Below are 19,170 nucleotides of genomic sequence, written 5' to 3' on the forward strand. Positions count from 1 at the left end.
CTTGTTCTTGTTAAGATTTTACAGAAAATTATTACTCTCTATAGTAATGCCAGAATCACATTAACCTAGATTTTAAATGATCAAGAAAACAGCATTTCTGTCTGGTTTGGCGCGAGCAGGAATCCCAGAGTGTCCCTTTAAAACAGGTGGTCTATGGAAATGCAGGTATGAGTTACACATGCTGTGGATGAACAGGGTTGTGCAGATGCCTGGCAGGCATGTCTGGTCTCCAAACACTGGCCTTACTTGCATGAGATACCAGAGTCAGGCTGGCGCCACCGTCTCCAGCTGGGCCAAACAAGATGAGCTGGCTAGCTCTTCTACAGTCAGAGGTGTCTCTCGTTGAATTTAGGGTCCCCTTAACACTCCCCTCCTCAACAAGTAGCATTACATCACTGCCCCCATTTCAGACCAACTGCAAAGCACAGTCCATGGCCAACACATTTCACCACTATTTACTTTCATTTGAATTTGCACCTGCCCGACGTCCACTTTGCACTGCTTAGGGATTAACAGAAGCAGTGAAAAATGAGAGATTCTCAGAGTACTTGTTCTCTGTGCATAATTTGGCATATCATGACAGGCGGTAACAGCTGCTGGAATATGCAGTGCACTCTGATGGAAGCTGTGATGATGAAACCGGGTTGACCTGATTTATTAGTACACAAGCGTCCGCAGAGGAGTCACAGGAAGTATTTCCATATGGATTTTCTGGGGACTTGACATGGAAGGCACGGAGGCCTCTCTAAAAAAAACACTGCAGGCCCATCTTTTGCGAGTGGGCGGAGGGTCTAAAATAAAATCAGCTGTCACTGTCTGCTCGTTGGACAGAGATGAACACATAGTACTGGAGCTGGTCTCCAACACTGACTGGGATTTGCTTTTGGCTTGGACAGACCCTGCAGGCCGGGGGTGCAGTGGCCTTTGTGTGGGATTTTTTTTAACCTGTTGAGCTCGTATTTTCATAACTCATTATACTCCTTACCTGGTAGGTGATGAGCACTCTGAGAATGGTGTTTGTCTTTCTGTTGAGTGGAATTAAGTAGAAATATGTGATTGATATATATTTGATAATTTCGCATGCTGTACATGTAATACACTATAACATTTCTTTTTGATATGTGCAGAGAAAAACATGAAAGGCTAGCACTGAATTCTTGATTGTTGAACTTCATTAACATTGTCCTCATGCTGAGTGCACTTCCACTCACAGAGGCAAAATAGAAACCAAATGTTAAACCTCCAGGAAAATAAACTGTGACTAAAATACTAAATTAACTCAGGATTTTTAGCTTGAAGAGAGATTACATTTATTCTCTTAACTAATTCCAAATATATGGAGTTCTGTTCTGTTTGCACCAACGCTAGTACCTCTAGGTGTTACGTCGCTCTATTTCCTCGTCACCAGGCAAGCTGTGAAATGAGGAATACTGAAGAGTAATTACAAAAAAGGCACAAACACAAGGTTATCAATGCAGGCTATCTAGAAGCTTTTGGAAAGGAAAGCCTTGACCTACCAGCTTTCCTCTATATTTCACTGAGAAACACGACCCTTCATGGTTAAGTTTAAAATAGGCTTGATTTATTTTTGCAAGTACATGGCGCCTAGATTACTTCACTTTCTTGTTATTTGAGCTCTCAGCCCAACCTAACGTGTCATGAGATAGCCTCAAACTGTTGACTGATTTTTTTTGGCTACAAATTTTAGTTCTTACCACAATAATTTAAAGTCTATGAGTCAATGACCTAAACTGGGATATGCTGCAGTTTGCCGCTGATACATTTTCCCTACTAAAATCAGAACTAAACTAAAAGATGTAGCCTACTGTGCATTATAAGGGTTGTGAAATAAATGTCCCTTCTCTGTCTTAATGGACTGATTGGTTTACACAAACATGCCCACTATTCCTCAAAAGCAAAAATAGATCACCTGAGAGGAATGGTAAGCTACAAATCAAAAATGGCCAAATAAATATGCTAATAAAAAGCAGCTAACAACAGTGCAATGCGGCAATAGTTGTTATAAAGTGTCTTTTTGCCTTGAAATTTAGAGAGCAGCATTAATGGATTACAATTTTAAATTCATGACCCCACATTACTTTTAGCTATCTGCAACTCAGGGAACTGATGAAAAAAAACCCTGGTATGTTTTGATCTGATTTGGTGTTTTATTGACTCTGTACTTTATTGAGTTTTCAATACTTTGAGAAATGATGTGCAGTGATTAAATCTGTTCTTTGCTGCCAAATATAATATTATAGATGTGAAGTATAAGCTCATGTCACCAGTCTGGCAGCTTTTGCTGACATTATTCTTGATATTACAATGAGTTGGAAATACACATTGCTTCAAGCAGTGCTAATTCACCACAGAGCAGAGCAGAACTGAGATGAAGATTTTCAATATGCTGTTAGTCTTCAGAGTAATGGATAGTCTAATGATGCCTTACTTTTTCACAACATCAAAACAGTCTGTATTCATATTTCATCCTCTTATTTGCATCAGCACATTTATATCCACAAGAACTGAGGTGTGAATACTTTGAATTAAAAAAACAGACAGAACTGTTGTGTCAGCAACTGGCTGGATATGGAGTCTGTGGATGTTAACAGTTGAAGATTTAATAATCTTGTTAACTGTCTTTTAAGCACATTGCAATACCCTGCAGGTTAACAATGATATTCTTTTTGGACTGCTGGTCAATTCCAGACATACACTCTAATGAAGTCCAATTATACCTAAAATGAAAAGAAAAAATCTTAATGACTACTAAAACTACTTCCTGGATGTTAACCTAAACCCCATGGTACATTGTTGTGTTTATTGGAAGTACGGTCTATAAGCAATGCTTTAATTGATGAAATATCAGTGATAACACAATGATTTAAAGACACAGACATTTTTATGTAAGTAATGACCCTCATTGTTAATCCAAGTACATCACTGACACAAAGATGGATTATTGTAGACAAAACCATCTGTTAAATTGGGATTGGCTCTAAAGGGCACAATCACATCACATCATGATAAAACAAAACTCTATGAAACAACTGTTACTTCTGTGAGTAACTAAATGTCTAGATACAGGTGTGTAATTGGTTTTAATAATGTTCCTGTTGAGAATTTTGAGACATAATTTATCTTCACTATGGCAGCACCTTTAAAGTCTTACTGTGGCTCAAACGGTGTTGTTTTATTAAATATATTTACATTCTGGATGAATATCACATATTTGATTTTTTTTTAAAACTAAGTGCATTTAAAAGCAGACTTGTGTGAATTTAAATTAAATAACCTATGATCAATACATTAATGCAGAATAATCACCATATGAGTCATTTTGCCCGCCATATACTTAAACATATTAAACCAGGCTTATTCCATAAAAACAAGTCCCTTCTGTGTACTAATCTGGCTTTAAAAACAAAACAGCCGCACAAACATAAAGGGATCTCATAACCTTAGCAGTGCTTTAAATGCATGTGTTTAAACCACTGGTATTGTGTGCTACTTCTTAATAATTAGATGACACCTAATAACACAAGCATTGTAACGGTTATGTTTATTGGCTATTTGTGCCATAGCTGCTGGCAGCGCAGGTTTTAACCAGGGCAGGACTTCCCAAAAGAGATAAACCAGAGGAACCGGATTCACTCTGCGGACTCAGAGGTCATCCCACTGACCAACTGTGAGGCCATGTACCAGGCAGCTGTCTCCAAGCGAGCAGACAACACCATCCCCAGCGGGGTACTCTAGTTTGTGCATGGACATGTATTGTTTCAACTATAACATGTAGTCACACTACCTGTCAGAGCTGCCTGCATTGAAAAGAACATTTGTGTAATTAGGAGCAAACTTTTTATGGTCAATTATATTGTTTTGCTCACTTCCCTGTTGTACAGTCTAGTCTTTAGCTGCTTCAGAGCGTCCACGGTTGCACAGTAACTGAGCTGCACTTAGCTGGTATTGTCACCATTATTGTTGGTGTTGTCATGCAGTATTAGTGGAGGTGATGGCAGTTTTGCAGCTGGGGAAGGGGTCAGCAGTCTTGCTTATATGGTACATATATAAATAGTGGGGAAACATGAGACTCCCCTCGCATGGCAGAACATAGAGGAAGGTTGCAGAACATTTTGAAAGAAAGCTTTCATAATTCCTTGTGTACATTTGAAACTGTTACACAAAATGTTACTATGTGTCTGTGTGTTTCTGCACATAGCATTAGCTGCACTAGGTTTGACAGTGGCCTGCATTGCATGCATACCAGACAGAGCAGCCCTATTAAGCATCAGTTTGATTTCAGGTCATGTAGAAGTGGAGGCAGCTAATGATATTTCCTGCTTCATTAGGTCATGGAGGAGTCGGAGGTCTGTTCCCTGCCTGGGGGACTTGCCAGTGTGAGGAAACAATTTGAGACCCAAGAAACTGCAACATCACACAATGTAACCCAGTTCCATTTTCATCACAGAACTGTGCAGGTACACATGTAGAACACCATCATGCTAAGAGCACGAAACAACGTTACATTTCTTCTGAGCGGAGCAAGTTCCTGTTTGCACCCTTCCATTTAGCTTTACGTGCATCACTGTATGGGGAGCTTTGCAAGTAAAAATACACACATTTGGGCTGAATATTAACAATTATTACATGTTATAGCGCCAATATCATAGAAAAGTGTGTGTTTAAGTTACTGACATTACTTGACATTTCTAACAGTTTTCATGAAAACCTCCAGGGTGCTTTCACAACACTTTTTATTGCAGTTCCAATCGACTGATAGAAACTAAACAAAGCAATGAAAAAGTATGCTTATTTTGCTATCGTACAGTGTGAGTGAACAGCTTGACAGATTCTGTGTCATCTCGCCTCCGTCTGTGATTATTCATTTGAAACTGCAGCGAGCAATCTGGTCTAGCATCTTCTCTGCATGGTATTCAGTTGTGTGCTATTAAGCTTTGGCTGGTGGAGTAAATTGGTGTGGAGTAAGTTCAAATCTGTGGCTATGAGAAGGAGGGTGAGTCAGAGAGAGTTATCTGTGTGTATGTATGTCCGTGTGGCATGCACACATTTTTCACAGGCCACCTCTGTCTTCATCTTCACAGGAAATGTCAAACTCTGAGGTGACAGTGTCAAGCAGCAGCAGGCAGGTTGTCCCAGGCAGTCAGCAGCTAAATTTCAACCAAGAAACAATGGTACTGAACACTTTCTGTCACTGTGTTTCTGGAGGCAGTGCTAATGAGCTAAATGCCTTGTTGAGTAAAAACTGTAACTGATTGCAATCAATCAGATTTGTGTAATTAATGTTTGTGTAGTAGTCTCTGACAGTTTGGGCTGCGATTAAAACAATATATTGAAAAATGTGCAGCATTCATAGTAAAATGACTGATTTCTGTATTACTCTATGCAGTTTTTATCATTAATATCCTTTTTTCCCCATTTCTCATTTTAAACACATAGATGTCATACAGCGGCAATAACTTGGAATCAAGTTATGAAAACCATCAAAATGAAACAGGTAGGATCTTATTTACATATTTTTATTCTACCATATTCAAAACAAATGTAATTCTTGCCTTTATACTTATGTCTGTGCTGACTTTTAGAAGAGGAGTTTCCCAGGTACACTACAAAGGAACTGAGGGATCACTTTGAAAGAACAATAGAAGAGGCTGCTCCACACAAACCAATTAAGGTAAGCAGTTCTCTTTCACTTGAGTTAAACAAAAGTATTTAAAATATGAAGAGAACGTTGCAATCCTTTTAGATTTTAGTTTTGCTGACCTCAGGACTTCTGTACCGTCAATTTAAATACATTAAAATGTAACTGGGTTGCCCTTTTTATGTACAGGGTTTGATTTCACGAAAATCTTAAAGATTATATAACTTTAACTCATCACTGTGATTATTCACTGCAACTTGTTCACACAGTGCTATAAACCTTTGACCGACAGGTAATCTGCTATGTACGATTATTCTTGTTTTATTATCTAATATTTACTCTATTTGCAAATGTTACAACAAGGTGATATGTAATGTATGCCTACATATACTTGTGCAGTAAAGTGATAGATTTATAGACATTTACCCTCATTTTTGTTCCTTAAAAAGATTGAACGTGACATCAATCGAGCTAAGTGGTCCTCAAATGTGACACAGAACAACATAGTGACTAGTGAGGTGTATGAAGCATCTGCTACTGAGGCAACAGAGGACACATTGGCTGCAGTGATGGATTATGAGGACTTTCCACCCCCACCAGCTGAGGATTCTGACTATCTTCCACCCCCGCCTCCAGACTTACTACAAATGCCATCAGACAGTCAAAATATTCCAGCATGCCATTACTCACCTGAGCCTCCAGAACCAGCACACCCCTCTAAATACCAACTCAACAAAGAGGCTTATTTCAAGCAGAAGAGTATGTATGAGCTGAAACGTCTTTACAAGCACATTCATCCTGAGGTTCGCAAGAATATTGAGAAAGAATACTACAGTGATTACAATGAAACTGAGAACAACCAGTTAGAGAGCCAAGAGTATATGTATGAGGATGATGGTGGTAGCCCGAATGATATGAACGATGAAGAATATGTGGAATGGGAAGAGATTCTCCCAGGGGAGGTGCAGGCGATGCGTTGGATGTTTGAAAATAAGCCACTGGACACCATTAAAGATGAAACTCCTGATGAGGACGATGACAACAACAAAATAACTCAACAAGAAATGTTTTTTGGAAAAGATGTGAGACGTACAGCTTGGATGTTTGAAACCAAGCCAATGGATGAGCTGAGTTCACATGATATCAACTCAACAGAATATAAAAACAAATTCAACAAATTTGATAAAGGAGATGTCCGTGCTGCGGCATGGTTGTTTGAAACCCAAACAATGGACACTCTGAATAAAATGCATAAGGAGGAGGATTTGACAAAAGAGATTGTGTTCACAGAGGAAGATGGAAATGCTACCATTTACATGATTGACAATAAGTACATGGAAAGCCTTGGGCACACTGAGACCATTGACGAGAGCCACCTGCTGAGTCTGAGGTCAGTGTTAGAGGAAATTCATGAAGAAGTAAAAACTGTTACTAGCACTTTTGACACTCAGTTTAAATGCATCATTATGGGTCAGTCAAGCCAAATGCTGGAGATTAAGTCTGTGCGTAAAATTGAAACTGAATTGGAGAACTCCATTGCTTCACGTTGGCTCTTCGATACCCAACCCCTGGACATGACAAACAGAGAACCTACATCTTTGAAACTTGTGTGTAGTCTTTCCATGGAGGACAGCAATAAGGGAGACTGGGGCAGGTGGTTGTTTGAGATTAAAACTTTAAATTCTCTCAATGAGTGGGAAAGCTCAAAAATTGAGAGTAAAGAGATCAGTGGAGCTGATGTGCGCAAGCACTGCTTAGTGTTTGAAACCCAGCCAATGGATTCTCTGAAGGATGACTCCAATGCAAGACCCCAGTCTATTGAAGAAATTATCGGGGGCAATGTTAGATCAGCGAGACACTTTTTTGAAAGCAGTCCCCGAACAGAGAGGAAGACTGGCCTTGAGGTCGGAAAACTTCAAAAGGCAGCAGTAAATGAAGAAATGAAAGGGGATGTGAGACACCAAAAGTGGCGCTTTGAGAGTCAACCTCTAGAGCACATAAGAGAGGAGAAGAAAAAGGTTACTCGCACTGTAAATGTTGAGGACGACCTCACACAAGAGGATGGCACAAGCTGCAGGGCAGATGTTCGCAAGAACTGCTGGGTATTTGAGACCCAGCCAATGGATACTTTAAAAGATGATTCAAATTCTATGCCCGTGACAAAAGAACAAATTATTGCAGGTAATGTGAGATCAGCCAGACATTATTTTGAAACGGTTCCAACTGAGGAGCTAAAAGACCTTGCAGAGGTAGGCAAATTGAAAAAAACAGTAGCACTTAATGAAGAGAGGGGTGATGTTAGACATCAGAAATGGCGTTTTGAAAGCCAACCCCTGGAACAGATAAGAGAGGAAAAGAAGGACATCCTTAGAACAATTGACCTGGAAGAAATTGATAAAGTGGACGTCTCAAACTACAAGCAAATCTTTGAGAGCACAGATTTAAACAGGAGGGATGAATCTCAAAAGATTCTCATAGAGGGTGTAACATCTGGTTCTGTGCAATCAAATAAAAACCTGTTTGAGTGTACTCCACTGTATGCCATGCAAGACAGCTCAGGGCACTTCCATGAGGTGAAAACAGTGCGCCGTGAAGAGGTTGTGAAAGGAGATGTAACAACGTGCAAGTGGATGTTTGAAACACGACCAATCGACCAGTTTGATGAAAGTATTGATAAATACCAGATTATTAAGGGCATATCCAAACAAGAAATAGAGTCAGGTGATGTTAAAACTGCAAAGTGGTTGTTTGAAACACAGCCTCTTGATGCTATTAAGTACTTCAGCAATGTTGAAGATGAGGAAGTGGTAACAAGTAAAGATCTTGACATCATGAGGGGTGATGTGAAAACCTGCAAGTGGCTATTTGAAACAAAGCCAATGGACATCTTGTATGAAAGAGTGGAGTTAAAGGGTGAAAATGAATCTGAAGAAGTGCAAAAGGGAGACGTTAAAACCTGCACATGGCTTTTTGAGACACAAGCACTTGATACTATCCATGATGAGACAGAGACTGTTTTGAAAGCATGCACTGTGAATCAAGAAGACATTAGAGGAAAAGATGTAAGAACAGCTTGTTTTCTCTTTGAAACAGAGAAACTGGAGAACCTCACTGGGGAGAAGACAGGTTCTTTTAAACGTGTCACTGAGATAGACATTGCATCTGGAGATGTGTCAGGGATGAAGTATATTTTTGAAAACCAAACATGCGATATCATGACTTCAACTTCTGAGGAAGTAATGCAAAAGCTCAGGAGAGTTCAGACTGAGGACATACAAAAAGGAAACGTGGTAAACTGTAAATGGCGCTTTGAAAACCAATCAATAGATACAATACATGATACCCAAGAGGAATCTTTGAGCAGCCGCACAGTGAATGATGTACAAGGGGGAGATGTCGATAAGGGTCGGTTAATTTTTGAGACCTACTCCTTAGATAAAATTCAGGAGGGATCCTCAGAGACAGACACAGAGCTGATGAAAATGCAAAAAATTGTCTGTGATGAAGATGAGAAAGGTGATGTGAGAAATTACACTATGATGTTTGAAAACCAGCCCCTATATGCCATTCAGGACAAAGAAGGCCTTTACCACGAGGTCACCACTGTCACAAGTGAAGAAGTAACACGAGGAGATGTCGTTGGAACTCGGTGGCTGTTTGAAACCAAGCCGCTTGACACTATCAAAGACACAGATGAGGTTTATATAATTAAATCTGTCACACAACAGGATGAGCAAAAAGGAGATGTCACCTCTGCCAAGTGGAAATTTGAGACACAACCTCTTGACAGGATTGCTGAAGAAAATAAAGCTTTAATAAAAACTGTGGATGATATACAAGGAGGCAATGTCAGGATGAACAAAGATCGTTTTGAGTCTGACGCCCTGTCACAGGAATCTGTTAGAACAGTTAATGTGAGTGAAATACAAAAAGGGGATGTCAGGACTGCAAAATGGAGATTTGAAACCCAGTCCATTGACAAAATAAGAAGCATGAGCTCTGAAAATCTGATTGAAACAGTTAAAAAGGAGGAGGTTGAAAAGGGAGATGTTAAAAATTCAGTCTGGCTCTTCGAGAAAAACCCTCTTGACCACATTAAAGAGGTAGATGAGGATGAAGAGCATCCAACCATCACTCAAGAGGAGATTTCCACAGCAGATGTAAAGACAACAACATGGCTCTTTGAGACGACACCCTTTGACAACTTTAACGAGACAAAAATGGAGAGGACTGAAATCCTAGGAAAGAGCATTAAGGGAACTCTTGAAGAACTTTATAGTCAGAAAATGGTGACGTCGAAGGGAATACTCATTGAAGCTGATGAAATTGGCGACATTAGGATGGCAAAATACCAGCTGATGAATAAGGATGCTCCAGAGATCCAACGAGAGGAAATCATCAGGGGAGATCTGCAGACTATTATGATGAACCTGCTGAACAAACAGGAAAGAAAAGAGCAGCAGATAGTCATAGAATCAGAAGAGAAGGGAAATATCAACTCAACAGTGCAGCAACTATTAAACCAAGAGAGAGACAGCAGTACTGAAAGGGAGGAAATATTACGTGGTGACATTCAGGAAGCTATAAACAAGCTTTTCAATGAGGACGAGTCAGCAAAACATGGAATACTCATCCAGGAGGACGAGAAAGGAGACGTGCAGATGACAATATATTCCCTTCTCAATAAGCAAGAGAATGTTAATGTAGAAAAAGAGGACATTGTAAGAGGGGATATAAAGACTGCTCTTCAAAAACTGTCCAGCTCAGACAAGTCGGATGAAGCAGTGAAAATAAAGGTAGATGATGCTGAAAAGGGTAATGTCAACTTTTACTCCACATGCATTGAATCTGGGTCTCTCGACTATCTCAAACAGCTCCATTTAGGACCTGATGAGACTCCAATTAACACAACAGAAAAAGATAAGATTGTTGGAGGCGATATTAAGGGCACGAAACTCATCCTTGGTCGTAACCAAACGCAAATTGAGCGTACAGTGGAAGATGTTATACCCGGTGATGTTCACAACACAGTGAAAGTTTTCATGTCAGAGCCAAGCAGCTCATTGGAAAGAGTCCAAAAGGAGGAGATAGTCAAAGGTGATTTAAGAGCTGCTTTGAATTCATTGTCTGTATCAGCAAATCAGGCAGTTGTTGTAGAGAAAGAGGAGGTAGTGAAAGGCAACATACCGAAAGCCCTGCAGTGCTTAAAGAGGGCTCAAAAGCAGTACAAGGAGGTGGAGAAGCCAGATATTATACCAGGAAATATCAAAGGGGCTCTGAGATCTCTCGAGAAATCTGCAACATCCAGAGCTGAAGCTGTTGTTGAAGATTTAGTTGCTGGAGATGTGAAGGCCACACTAAAATCTCTGGAGCTGGCAAAGCAAGCAGTGAAGGAAGTTGAAAAGGAAGAAATTGTAAGGGGTGATATTCGCATTGCAATGCAAAGTCTACAAGATGCCTCCAGTGAGAAGAGAAAGTATCAACAGGGAACAGATGTTCAGGGAGACGTCAGAGGAACAATTCAGCTCTTAATGGAGTCTCCACCTTCCCCAAGGATGGAAAGGAGCCCCAGCCTCGAGCGTGAAATAAAGGGTGACGTCAAGATGTCAATTAAGTCATTGTATGAGACGCAGGAGCAAGTCCAGCTGGAGAAAGAAGAAGTGATAAAGGGAGATGTTAAAGGCACTATTAAATCTTTGTTGGAAACAGCACAGCGTGAAACTCCTAAAGTCAAACTTGGCGCATACAGAAGAGTTCGAGTCAAGCAGAGCCCTCCAGTTAAAAACCTAACTCTTGATGCACAGAGGAATATACAAAAGATAAAAACAGCTAATTTAACATCAAAAGAAAATCACTCCATCACTAATGAAACTGAAGTAGTGAAAACAAAGTCTGTGGAGCAGTCTGCTCAGCAATCAACAACTGTAGTGGAGCATAAAACGATTACCCAAAACCACGGCATCAAAACATTAAAGACAGAGTTTCGTAATCTAAAGTCTAACCCAAAAGGAATGATAAAGGTTGATAAAACCAAAGTAAAAACAGTTTATATCCAAAAACCACAAGTGCCAGAGCCTGATCTGCCTCTTCCACCTCCACCTCCACCAGTGGTAGATGCTGACCTTCCTCCTCCTCCTCCTCCCTCTGTTGATTCTGACATTGATCACCTTCCTCCTCCACCACCACCACTCACCAGTGAGCAGGACTTCCTCCCGCCTCCTCCATCTCAACAAGAACTGGAGAGCATGCCAGCACAGGCAATTCATCCTTCACCGGCAAAAGCAAAAAAGATGACGGTTAAAAAAGTAAAAGGTCCCACTTTACACCCGGTCCCGAAGCTGGAGCCTAAAGTGGAAATCAGTAAAACCCAACAGGTGGAGGTTACATCCGAGAAAGTGGTCAAAATGAGCCAAAACCAATCGAAAACAACACATACATCAAACACTGTCTCATGTGAAATCCTTCCACCACCTGAGTCACCACAACCACTAAAGAAAGTTTATATTTCTCCTGTTAAATTCACCCCTCCACCCTCTCCTCCGCCTTTCATGAGAGGGCCAATGAGTAAATTTAACACTGCATTAATAAAATCAGAAGAAAAGTACCGGAAGCTGAAGGAGGAAAACACACCCCCAACCACTCCAACACCCACTTACATACATGACTCAGTCACAGCTGCTCTTGAAATGCTTTCCACTAAAGACACAGAGCAGTCAACTAACAACACATCAGAACTGAAACTACAGAAAGCTGAAAAGACGGCCTTGAATGTTCAGTCAGACTCCCGATCATGTGATTTAACCAAGCACGTTGTAGTCTCAAATACCACCCAGAGCAATGTCAGCGCTAGTCATGAGAAATTCCTCACAGATTCAACGATTATATCTTCTGCTAAACAGCAAATCGTCTCTAATGAGTCTTCCAAGGTTGTCTCAGTTCAAAAGACCTCATCTGTTACACAGCAGATGCATACGACGACACAGAAAACAGTTTCTGTTTCCTCCAAGCAGTCAGCTCAGTCTGTCATGGCTGACAGAGTCCAGACCTCAATCACTGATGTTGAAAAAACAGAAAACATGATGTCTGATAGAAAGAAAGATACTAAAAATCAGAAAACAAAGGGCTCCAACAAGTCTGCAGATAAAAAGGAAGATGAAATGCATTCTGATAAAATCCCTGTTAAAATAGTAAAGCTTGAACCTACTGTCGCTACTGAGGAGAATGTAAAATCAAGCAAATCACAGGAAAACAAGAAGACAAAAGATAACACAGAACCTGAATTACCCAATAACCTTCACAATCAGTCCCGCAAAAAAGAAAATGTCACCGCAGACAAAAATGTTGCAGAGTCCAAATCACCACAGCTTGGTAACAAGAAGAAAACTGATCATTCTCCTACCAAGAGCCAAGAGAAAGTTTCCGATCAGCCAGCACAAACAGAAAAGGCAGCTGCCAATACAAGTGGAAAAACAGGCAAACAAAATCAAAAGGTGAAAAAGAACAATAAGCAAGAAAAGCAAGTTGAAAGTGAGAAACAGACTGTTTCACAAGATGTCAAGGTGGAAGTGAAGGCTGCTACTGAGGTGAAAGTGATCAGTGAATCTAAAGAAGTAAAGACAGAGTTAAAGCAGGGGATTAAGAGTGTTACTCCCTCTCCTACTGCTGCCTCTGCACCTGCTGTTACTGTTAGCATAACTGCCAGCCAACAAGAAACTCCAACTCCAGCAAAGAAGAAAAAGAGGTCCAAAAAGTCTAAAGGGGGTGCACAGCCAGGTCAAGGTAAAGATATTTCCACAGACTCAAAGACAGACAGTATAGAAATCAAGACAGCAACATCTGAAAACTCCGCTCAAACTCACAAAAGTATAAAAGAAGAGCACATTCAAGTCAAGAGAGAAGTCATTACCGCAGACAGCAAAGATGATCAGAATTCCCAGCATCAAAAAGCAGTTCAAAAGCATGTGAAGGGATCACAAAAGAAGAAAGGAGTTACTCAGCAGAGCGCAGAGGAACCACCAGTAGAAAGTAGGAATGTCCCAATTACAGTGACAGGCAAATCAGAGCAAAATGAACTGGTAAAGACCACAACAGGGAGAACAGAAGAATCTCAGAGGCAAGAGGTCCAAGTATTAATCTCTCACATCACAGAGACACAAAGAGGTTCAGAAAAGACTGTTTCAAAATCTGTAAAGACTCTGCTCAATACAGTTACAGATTGGGACATGAGGCCGGAAAGGAAACGTGAATTGGAGGGATTTGTTGTGGAAAGTGAAGCTCTAGAAGATAATGAGACAATGGAGAAGCATGAATGTGAGCAGGTTTCTGAGAAATCTGTTTCTGGAGGGGCAACACCCAGAATATCAAAGATCAGTATTGGTTCTGCCAAAATTGAACACCAAACAAGGAAAAAGACCTCCCATGAAAGAAGGAAAGAAGAAGTGAGTCAGAGCAAGTCTGTTGACCTTCGGGCTCCATCGCCGTCACTTAAAATGCGTTCTCCCTCTCCGTCGTTTATCACCATCGAATCAACACGAAGAACTGACTCACCCCAGAGAGTTACTCCATCACCTACCCTGCTGCACAGACCACCCACACCTCCCACACCGCCACCGCGCAGGTGTGACACCCCGACATCACGCCTCACTAGAATCACACCTTCTCCAACTTTTGACAGGGCAGAAAACTTGGCCCGACTCAAAGACACAACCGCCAAGCTCTCACGTGGCGTCACCCCACCACCACTGCTTCCCCAACAAATCTCAGAGAAGAAATCAGAGATTGTGGAATCGCCTGCATCATTCCATCGGCAAATCAAAATCGAGTCCCAGCTTCTGGAGGCCACAGGGGCATTGATTGCAACAGAAAAGCCTAAAAAGAGTGTTTCTGGGGATGCTCAGCAGGCTGTTGTAAATTCTGCGCATGTAGAAGAGGAGAGTTTGAATGCAAATGAAATACAGAGCACGTCTGAGACCCACAAGCCTTTGTGTCAAAATGACCCAGATCTTGTGGAAGCTGCAGATATATCAGACTCATCATCTGCATCTGTTAGAGAAAGGAGAGAGTTTTTTGAAGAGGCTCAAAAGGCTGAAATTAATAAGACGTATATGCGAAAGGAGCCAATTGCTATCCCTGAACGACTGGGCCCAGACATGGAGGAGTGTGAGACAGAAAATAAGAACAAAGAAAAGGATGAGCTTCCCAGGGCGGACATGTCTAGTCTTGTAAACAAATTCGAATCACCAGAAGAGAAATTATATTTCAGAAAAGAGCTTATCCCACTCACAGACTGGCTTCACAATGACGATGAAACCCCAGATTGTGACAAAGAGAAAGCAGACATCTTGGAAGAGGAAATGCCAACTTTTGACATTCAGGCTATTAAAAATGTTTTTGAACTGGGTGAGGAAAGTTTCTCATTCAGAGAGGAGAAAAGGGATCAGGAGGAGTCCGTGTCAAGCCTGAGTGAAACAACAGCAGACACTTCAAAGCGGGAAGGTCCTCAGGAGACAAAGGGAGGCTCACGGAAGAGCACCCCCCTCCCTCCGCAGAAAAATGAGGTAGAAACTGTGCCAACAGAACCACCAGCCTTCTCTGAAACCAAATCAATCACAGAACATTTCTCAAATGTTGATGAGTTTGGTAACACGGTCACTGGAACAAGGACAGCTGTCACTGAGCACTCTGAGAGTGTGTCAACCCAGCAGGTTCCTTTTTCCTATGCTGATGCAGTCAAAAGAAAAGCCGCAGCAGCGAGACAAACAGAAACCTACGAGGAAGATGCTACTGAGAACTTGCTGAGGAATTTCCACAAAACATGGACAGAGAGTGAAACAGTTTTTAAGAGTCTTGGCTACACTGTTTCTGAGGAGACAACATCACAAGTTGTGTCACATCAGACAAAGACTGTCTCATCTGGTAAAGACCTACAGCATGAAACAACAGATACTAATGGCATGGGCTATGGATGGATGCAACATTTCTGATTTCTACACTGTATGTCTTGTGTATGCTGTGTATTGTAAAATAAAAGTGTTATAATATAGTTTATTATTATATAATAACCAAAGGCCATGATGGCATCTCTGTGAATATTTACTGACTGTAAGCACAGCAGTGCTTTGGACTAAATAGGAACATTAGTGTGATAACATGTTCACAATGGCATTGTTTAGATTGTTTAGCAGATCATTCTTCATTGGTGAGGGTGTTAGCATGCTAACATTTACTAATTAGTGCTAAAGTACAATTCAGGCTGATGGAAATGTCATTAATTTTTCAACTATTGGACAAATAAAAATTGATTTAAGGGTGCACCAAATAGATTGATCTATGTTGCTATCTAGAGTTAGTTAACAGCAGTTTGACAGAATAACCTTATCTCCAGATTATTTTATTAATTACTGTTCTGAAGCTCTAAAACCACATTTCATGGTCTTTATCAGTCTATGGAGTTTGCTGAGTTGTCACAGAGCTTTTTAGGATGGTCTTTGCCACTGAATACGGATTTACATCCAACTCCAACACCAAACCTTTAATAGAAACAATTGTTATAAACTTCCTCTCTTTTATGACCAACATTGAGCTCTGGAAAGTATTTTAAGCTTTTTGAACATTGCTTGTAATAAGTATGATGTAATTCTAAACATAATTGATCCAATTGGTCATAATAAGCACTGCAGCCATACTATATTTTCAACAGGATATCCATTAGCTGACTACGATAAAGCCAGCATATAATGCACCCTTCCAACAGGAAAATTACAGTATATATGCTGGCTGAGGGCTTGCACTGAACTGGATGACAGCTTATTTGTGTTGCTCACAAACACTGCCAGAGCGCAGTTGATAGATGCATGGATAGCTGTGCCTGCATGTGTGTAGGTGAAAGAATAAAATATAATCCACTGAATACACTAAATCTTTCGCTTTCATTACCATTGTAAATGTTTTAATCAAACGAATGAGCATGTATTTTTTTAATGCAAGTGCTATCTATTGTATAGCGTTGAACTTACAACATTAACCATTATTTTTTTTAAAAATTAAAGAAAAGCCGTAGTCGTTGTAAAACAGCCCAAAGGAAATTCTCATCATGTGGGAAAAATGAAAAGAAGACCTAGTGATTTGCATTTTATCTCTTTCAAACAGGTTCGAGTTCCGAAGTCAGAGCTCTGCACAGTATGTCGGAGGAGAACTTATCCGATGGATGCTCTGATAGTGGACAAAAAAAAGTACCATAAATCCTGTTTCTGCTGTGAGCACTGCAGAAATAAATTAAGGTAAATGTTTATTCAAATAAATCAGCATCAATCAGCACCATGGGCACTATTGAACATTGCAATATTAATCAGGAAATGCATCAGTGTTTTAATTACATAATTATTCAAACAATTTTGATGTGGTACAAGAATCTTCTTTTCTCTTCCAGTCTAGGAAATTACGTCTCTCTCCATGGACATTTCTACTGTCTTCACCATTACAAACAACTTCTCAAGTCCAAAGGGAGCTATGATAATGGACTTGGGCAGACAACTCCCGCAGGAAGTGGTGGACCTGTCCCCTCAGATGAGAAACTTGAATATAGATATTCCATGAGCAGCCTAAGTTCAGTCGACAAAACACACATTGGTGAAAACGAAATGACAAAAACGCAGGATGAAAGCAAACCACACAGCAACAAAATATCTGTAGTTTGGCCCCCACAGGCTGACTCCCCAAAGAAAGCCTTTAAAATAGAGGAAGACATTCAGCTAACTAAACCCCAGTGGCCCCCTCCAGACAGCTCCCCAAAGTCACCCAGACACCAACACAGAAAGGCTGTTCCCAAAAGTGTCCTTTGAAATAAAGTCGCCCAACTACACAGTTTAGTCAAAAAAAAAAACAGAGAAGAAACTCAAGAGGATGAATGGTACAATAAGATACTGGGAAAGAACTAGTCTGTTGGTTCAGTTAAGAAGGTTAAGGTTTGGTTGAAGGTCATGCAGTTAAGTGATTTAACAGGGAACGTGAAAAGTAAGGATATGAAAGGAAATGTGTCGTGTATATACTTGTAAATGGTGTGCAAATGGAAAAGCAGGTTGTAATTGTCATAGTAAGTACTAGAGAGATAGATATGGGCTAAGTGTGGAAGGTTGATTTAGACATAGCAGTGTGCCTTGAACTGACAGGCTTATCCCATGTGTAATTTTTCATTCATTGCATTTTATTTTTACTTCATGCTGATGTACCATTTATTAATTTGACACAAATTCAAATCAAATTTGAAAGAACAAAAGATCTGTTTAAACTGCAGTAACAATTGTTATATGCATGACAAATTTAAAATATGAATCAAATAAAAAGCAACTGCAAATAATCCTCAATATTTTTTTTATCTACATTTCTGGGTCATAGGATTAGTCAGGTTTAGTCTAAACCAGAGGTTTTCAAAGTGGGAGGCGGGCCTCCCCAGGGGGGCTCTGAGCTGTTTCAGGGGAGGCTCTGTGAATGGAGCTGAAAAATATTACACGATCAAAAGAAGATCACATAGTAGTAGAAATAGTGTAAAATGTATTTGGTGTAATCTGAAATTGTGTCAAACAGCTATATTATCTCAATTGTTGAGTGTCTATGGGATCAGATAACAATCATAATACCATAGGCATCCAGGAATTGAGCAAAACTAAGCAGGTAAACTAAGGGGAGGGTGAGAGGGAGCCTTTTTCCACACTTTGTCTGAATGGATGCCCACCGTCTGAGACTTGGAAAATATTTGGTCTAAACCTTACAATTCCCGCTGCTCTTGCAAATAGCTCCATAAAAAACCCATGAGTGACTTTCAAATACAATTCGGTCCAGTTTCTATTTCATCCCTTTTATTTTTTTTCTAAGATAAATGGGTTTATTGTACAATTCACTCAATTTTTTTGCTACTGTATGCCGGTTCATGGAAATAGTTTCAGTCTGTGTATTATTTTGTCAGGGCTTTTATCTTTCAGCATATCAACATTTTTGCATTTGCCTTTTTTTAGCACCTGGTGTGCAGACTACTACATAAAAGCATCTTGGAATTATTTTATTTATAATATTGAAAGTATATAATATAAACAAGTGAATTGGTGATAATCATGTTTGTTTTGGACATTTGTATCCTATTTTGAACAACAAATATTTTTGAATGAAGAATTTTATTTTTTAGATTAGATGGTTATACCTTGCTTTGTACAAGAAAATTCCTGATTCTGTTATGCTGTCAGGCTGGTTCACTTACTTTATTGCTGATCTAAAAGGCAATAAAATATTGAATTTAATTGTTTCACTTGTCTGTTTGAACGTCTCTGTGAAATCCTGCTCTTTCATCCAAATCAAACACAAAGCGGAAGCGCTGTCACAGAGCCTGTCAGGTGTGTGTCTGGTTGAAGCAGCCTACAGGAGACAGGGGCAGGTCAGCAGATCCCTTTCACACCATCAGTCTAATCCCCTTTAGAAGCTATCCCCACCCTGGAGGGGATTTTGGAGCTCAAACCGCAGGT

At 40.2% G+C, this 19,170-nt stretch overlaps 1 protein-coding gene across 2 annotated transcripts; it reads left to right on the top strand.

Annotated features, from left to right (window-relative positions):
- Positions 1–808: 808 nt before the first annotated feature.
- xirp2b (xin actin binding repeat containing 2b) lies at positions 809–18,948 on the top strand. Of its 2 annotated transcripts, XM_035676021.1 has the most exons (9): positions 809–988; positions 3,585–3,747; positions 4,350–4,478; positions 5,103–5,192; positions 5,458–5,515; positions 5,604–5,692; positions 6,109–15,574; positions 16,808–16,938; positions 17,088–18,948. In XM_035676021.1, the coding sequence occupies exons 2-8, from the start codon at positions 3,697–3,699 to the stop codon at positions 16,897–16,899; spliced, it is 9,975 nt and encodes a 3,324-aa protein (XP_035531914.1). In that variant the 5' UTR covers positions 809–988; positions 3,585–3,696; the 3' UTR covers positions 16,900–16,938; positions 17,088–18,948. The 2 variants fall into 2 exon arrangements, with proteins under 2 accessions (XP_035531914.1, XP_035531916.1); XM_035676023.1 differs by lacking the exon at positions 4,350–4,478.
- Positions 18,949–19,170: the final 222 nt, after the last annotated feature.

This window comes from Morone saxatilis, unplaced genomic scaffold (assembly GCF_004916995.1).
Source record: "Morone saxatilis isolate NCDOM2014 unplaced genomic scaffold, NCSU_SB_2.0 Contig5, whole genome shotgun sequence".
NCBI lineage: Eukaryota > Metazoa > Chordata > Actinopteri > Moronidae > Morone > Morone saxatilis.

Coding starts and splice junctions, on each gene's coding strand:
- xirp2b (XM_035676021.1), top strand. CDS start 3,697: ATGTACCAGGCAGCTGTCTCCAAGCGAGCAGACAACACCATCCCCAGC. Junction 4,479..5,102: donor TTCATCACAGAACTGTGCAG/GTACACATGTAG, acceptor TCATCTTCACAG/GAAATGTCAAACTCTGAGGT. Junction 15,575..16,807: donor GACAAAGACTGTCTCATCTG/GTAAAGACCTAC, acceptor TCTTTCAAACAG/GTTCGAGTTCCGAAGTCAGA.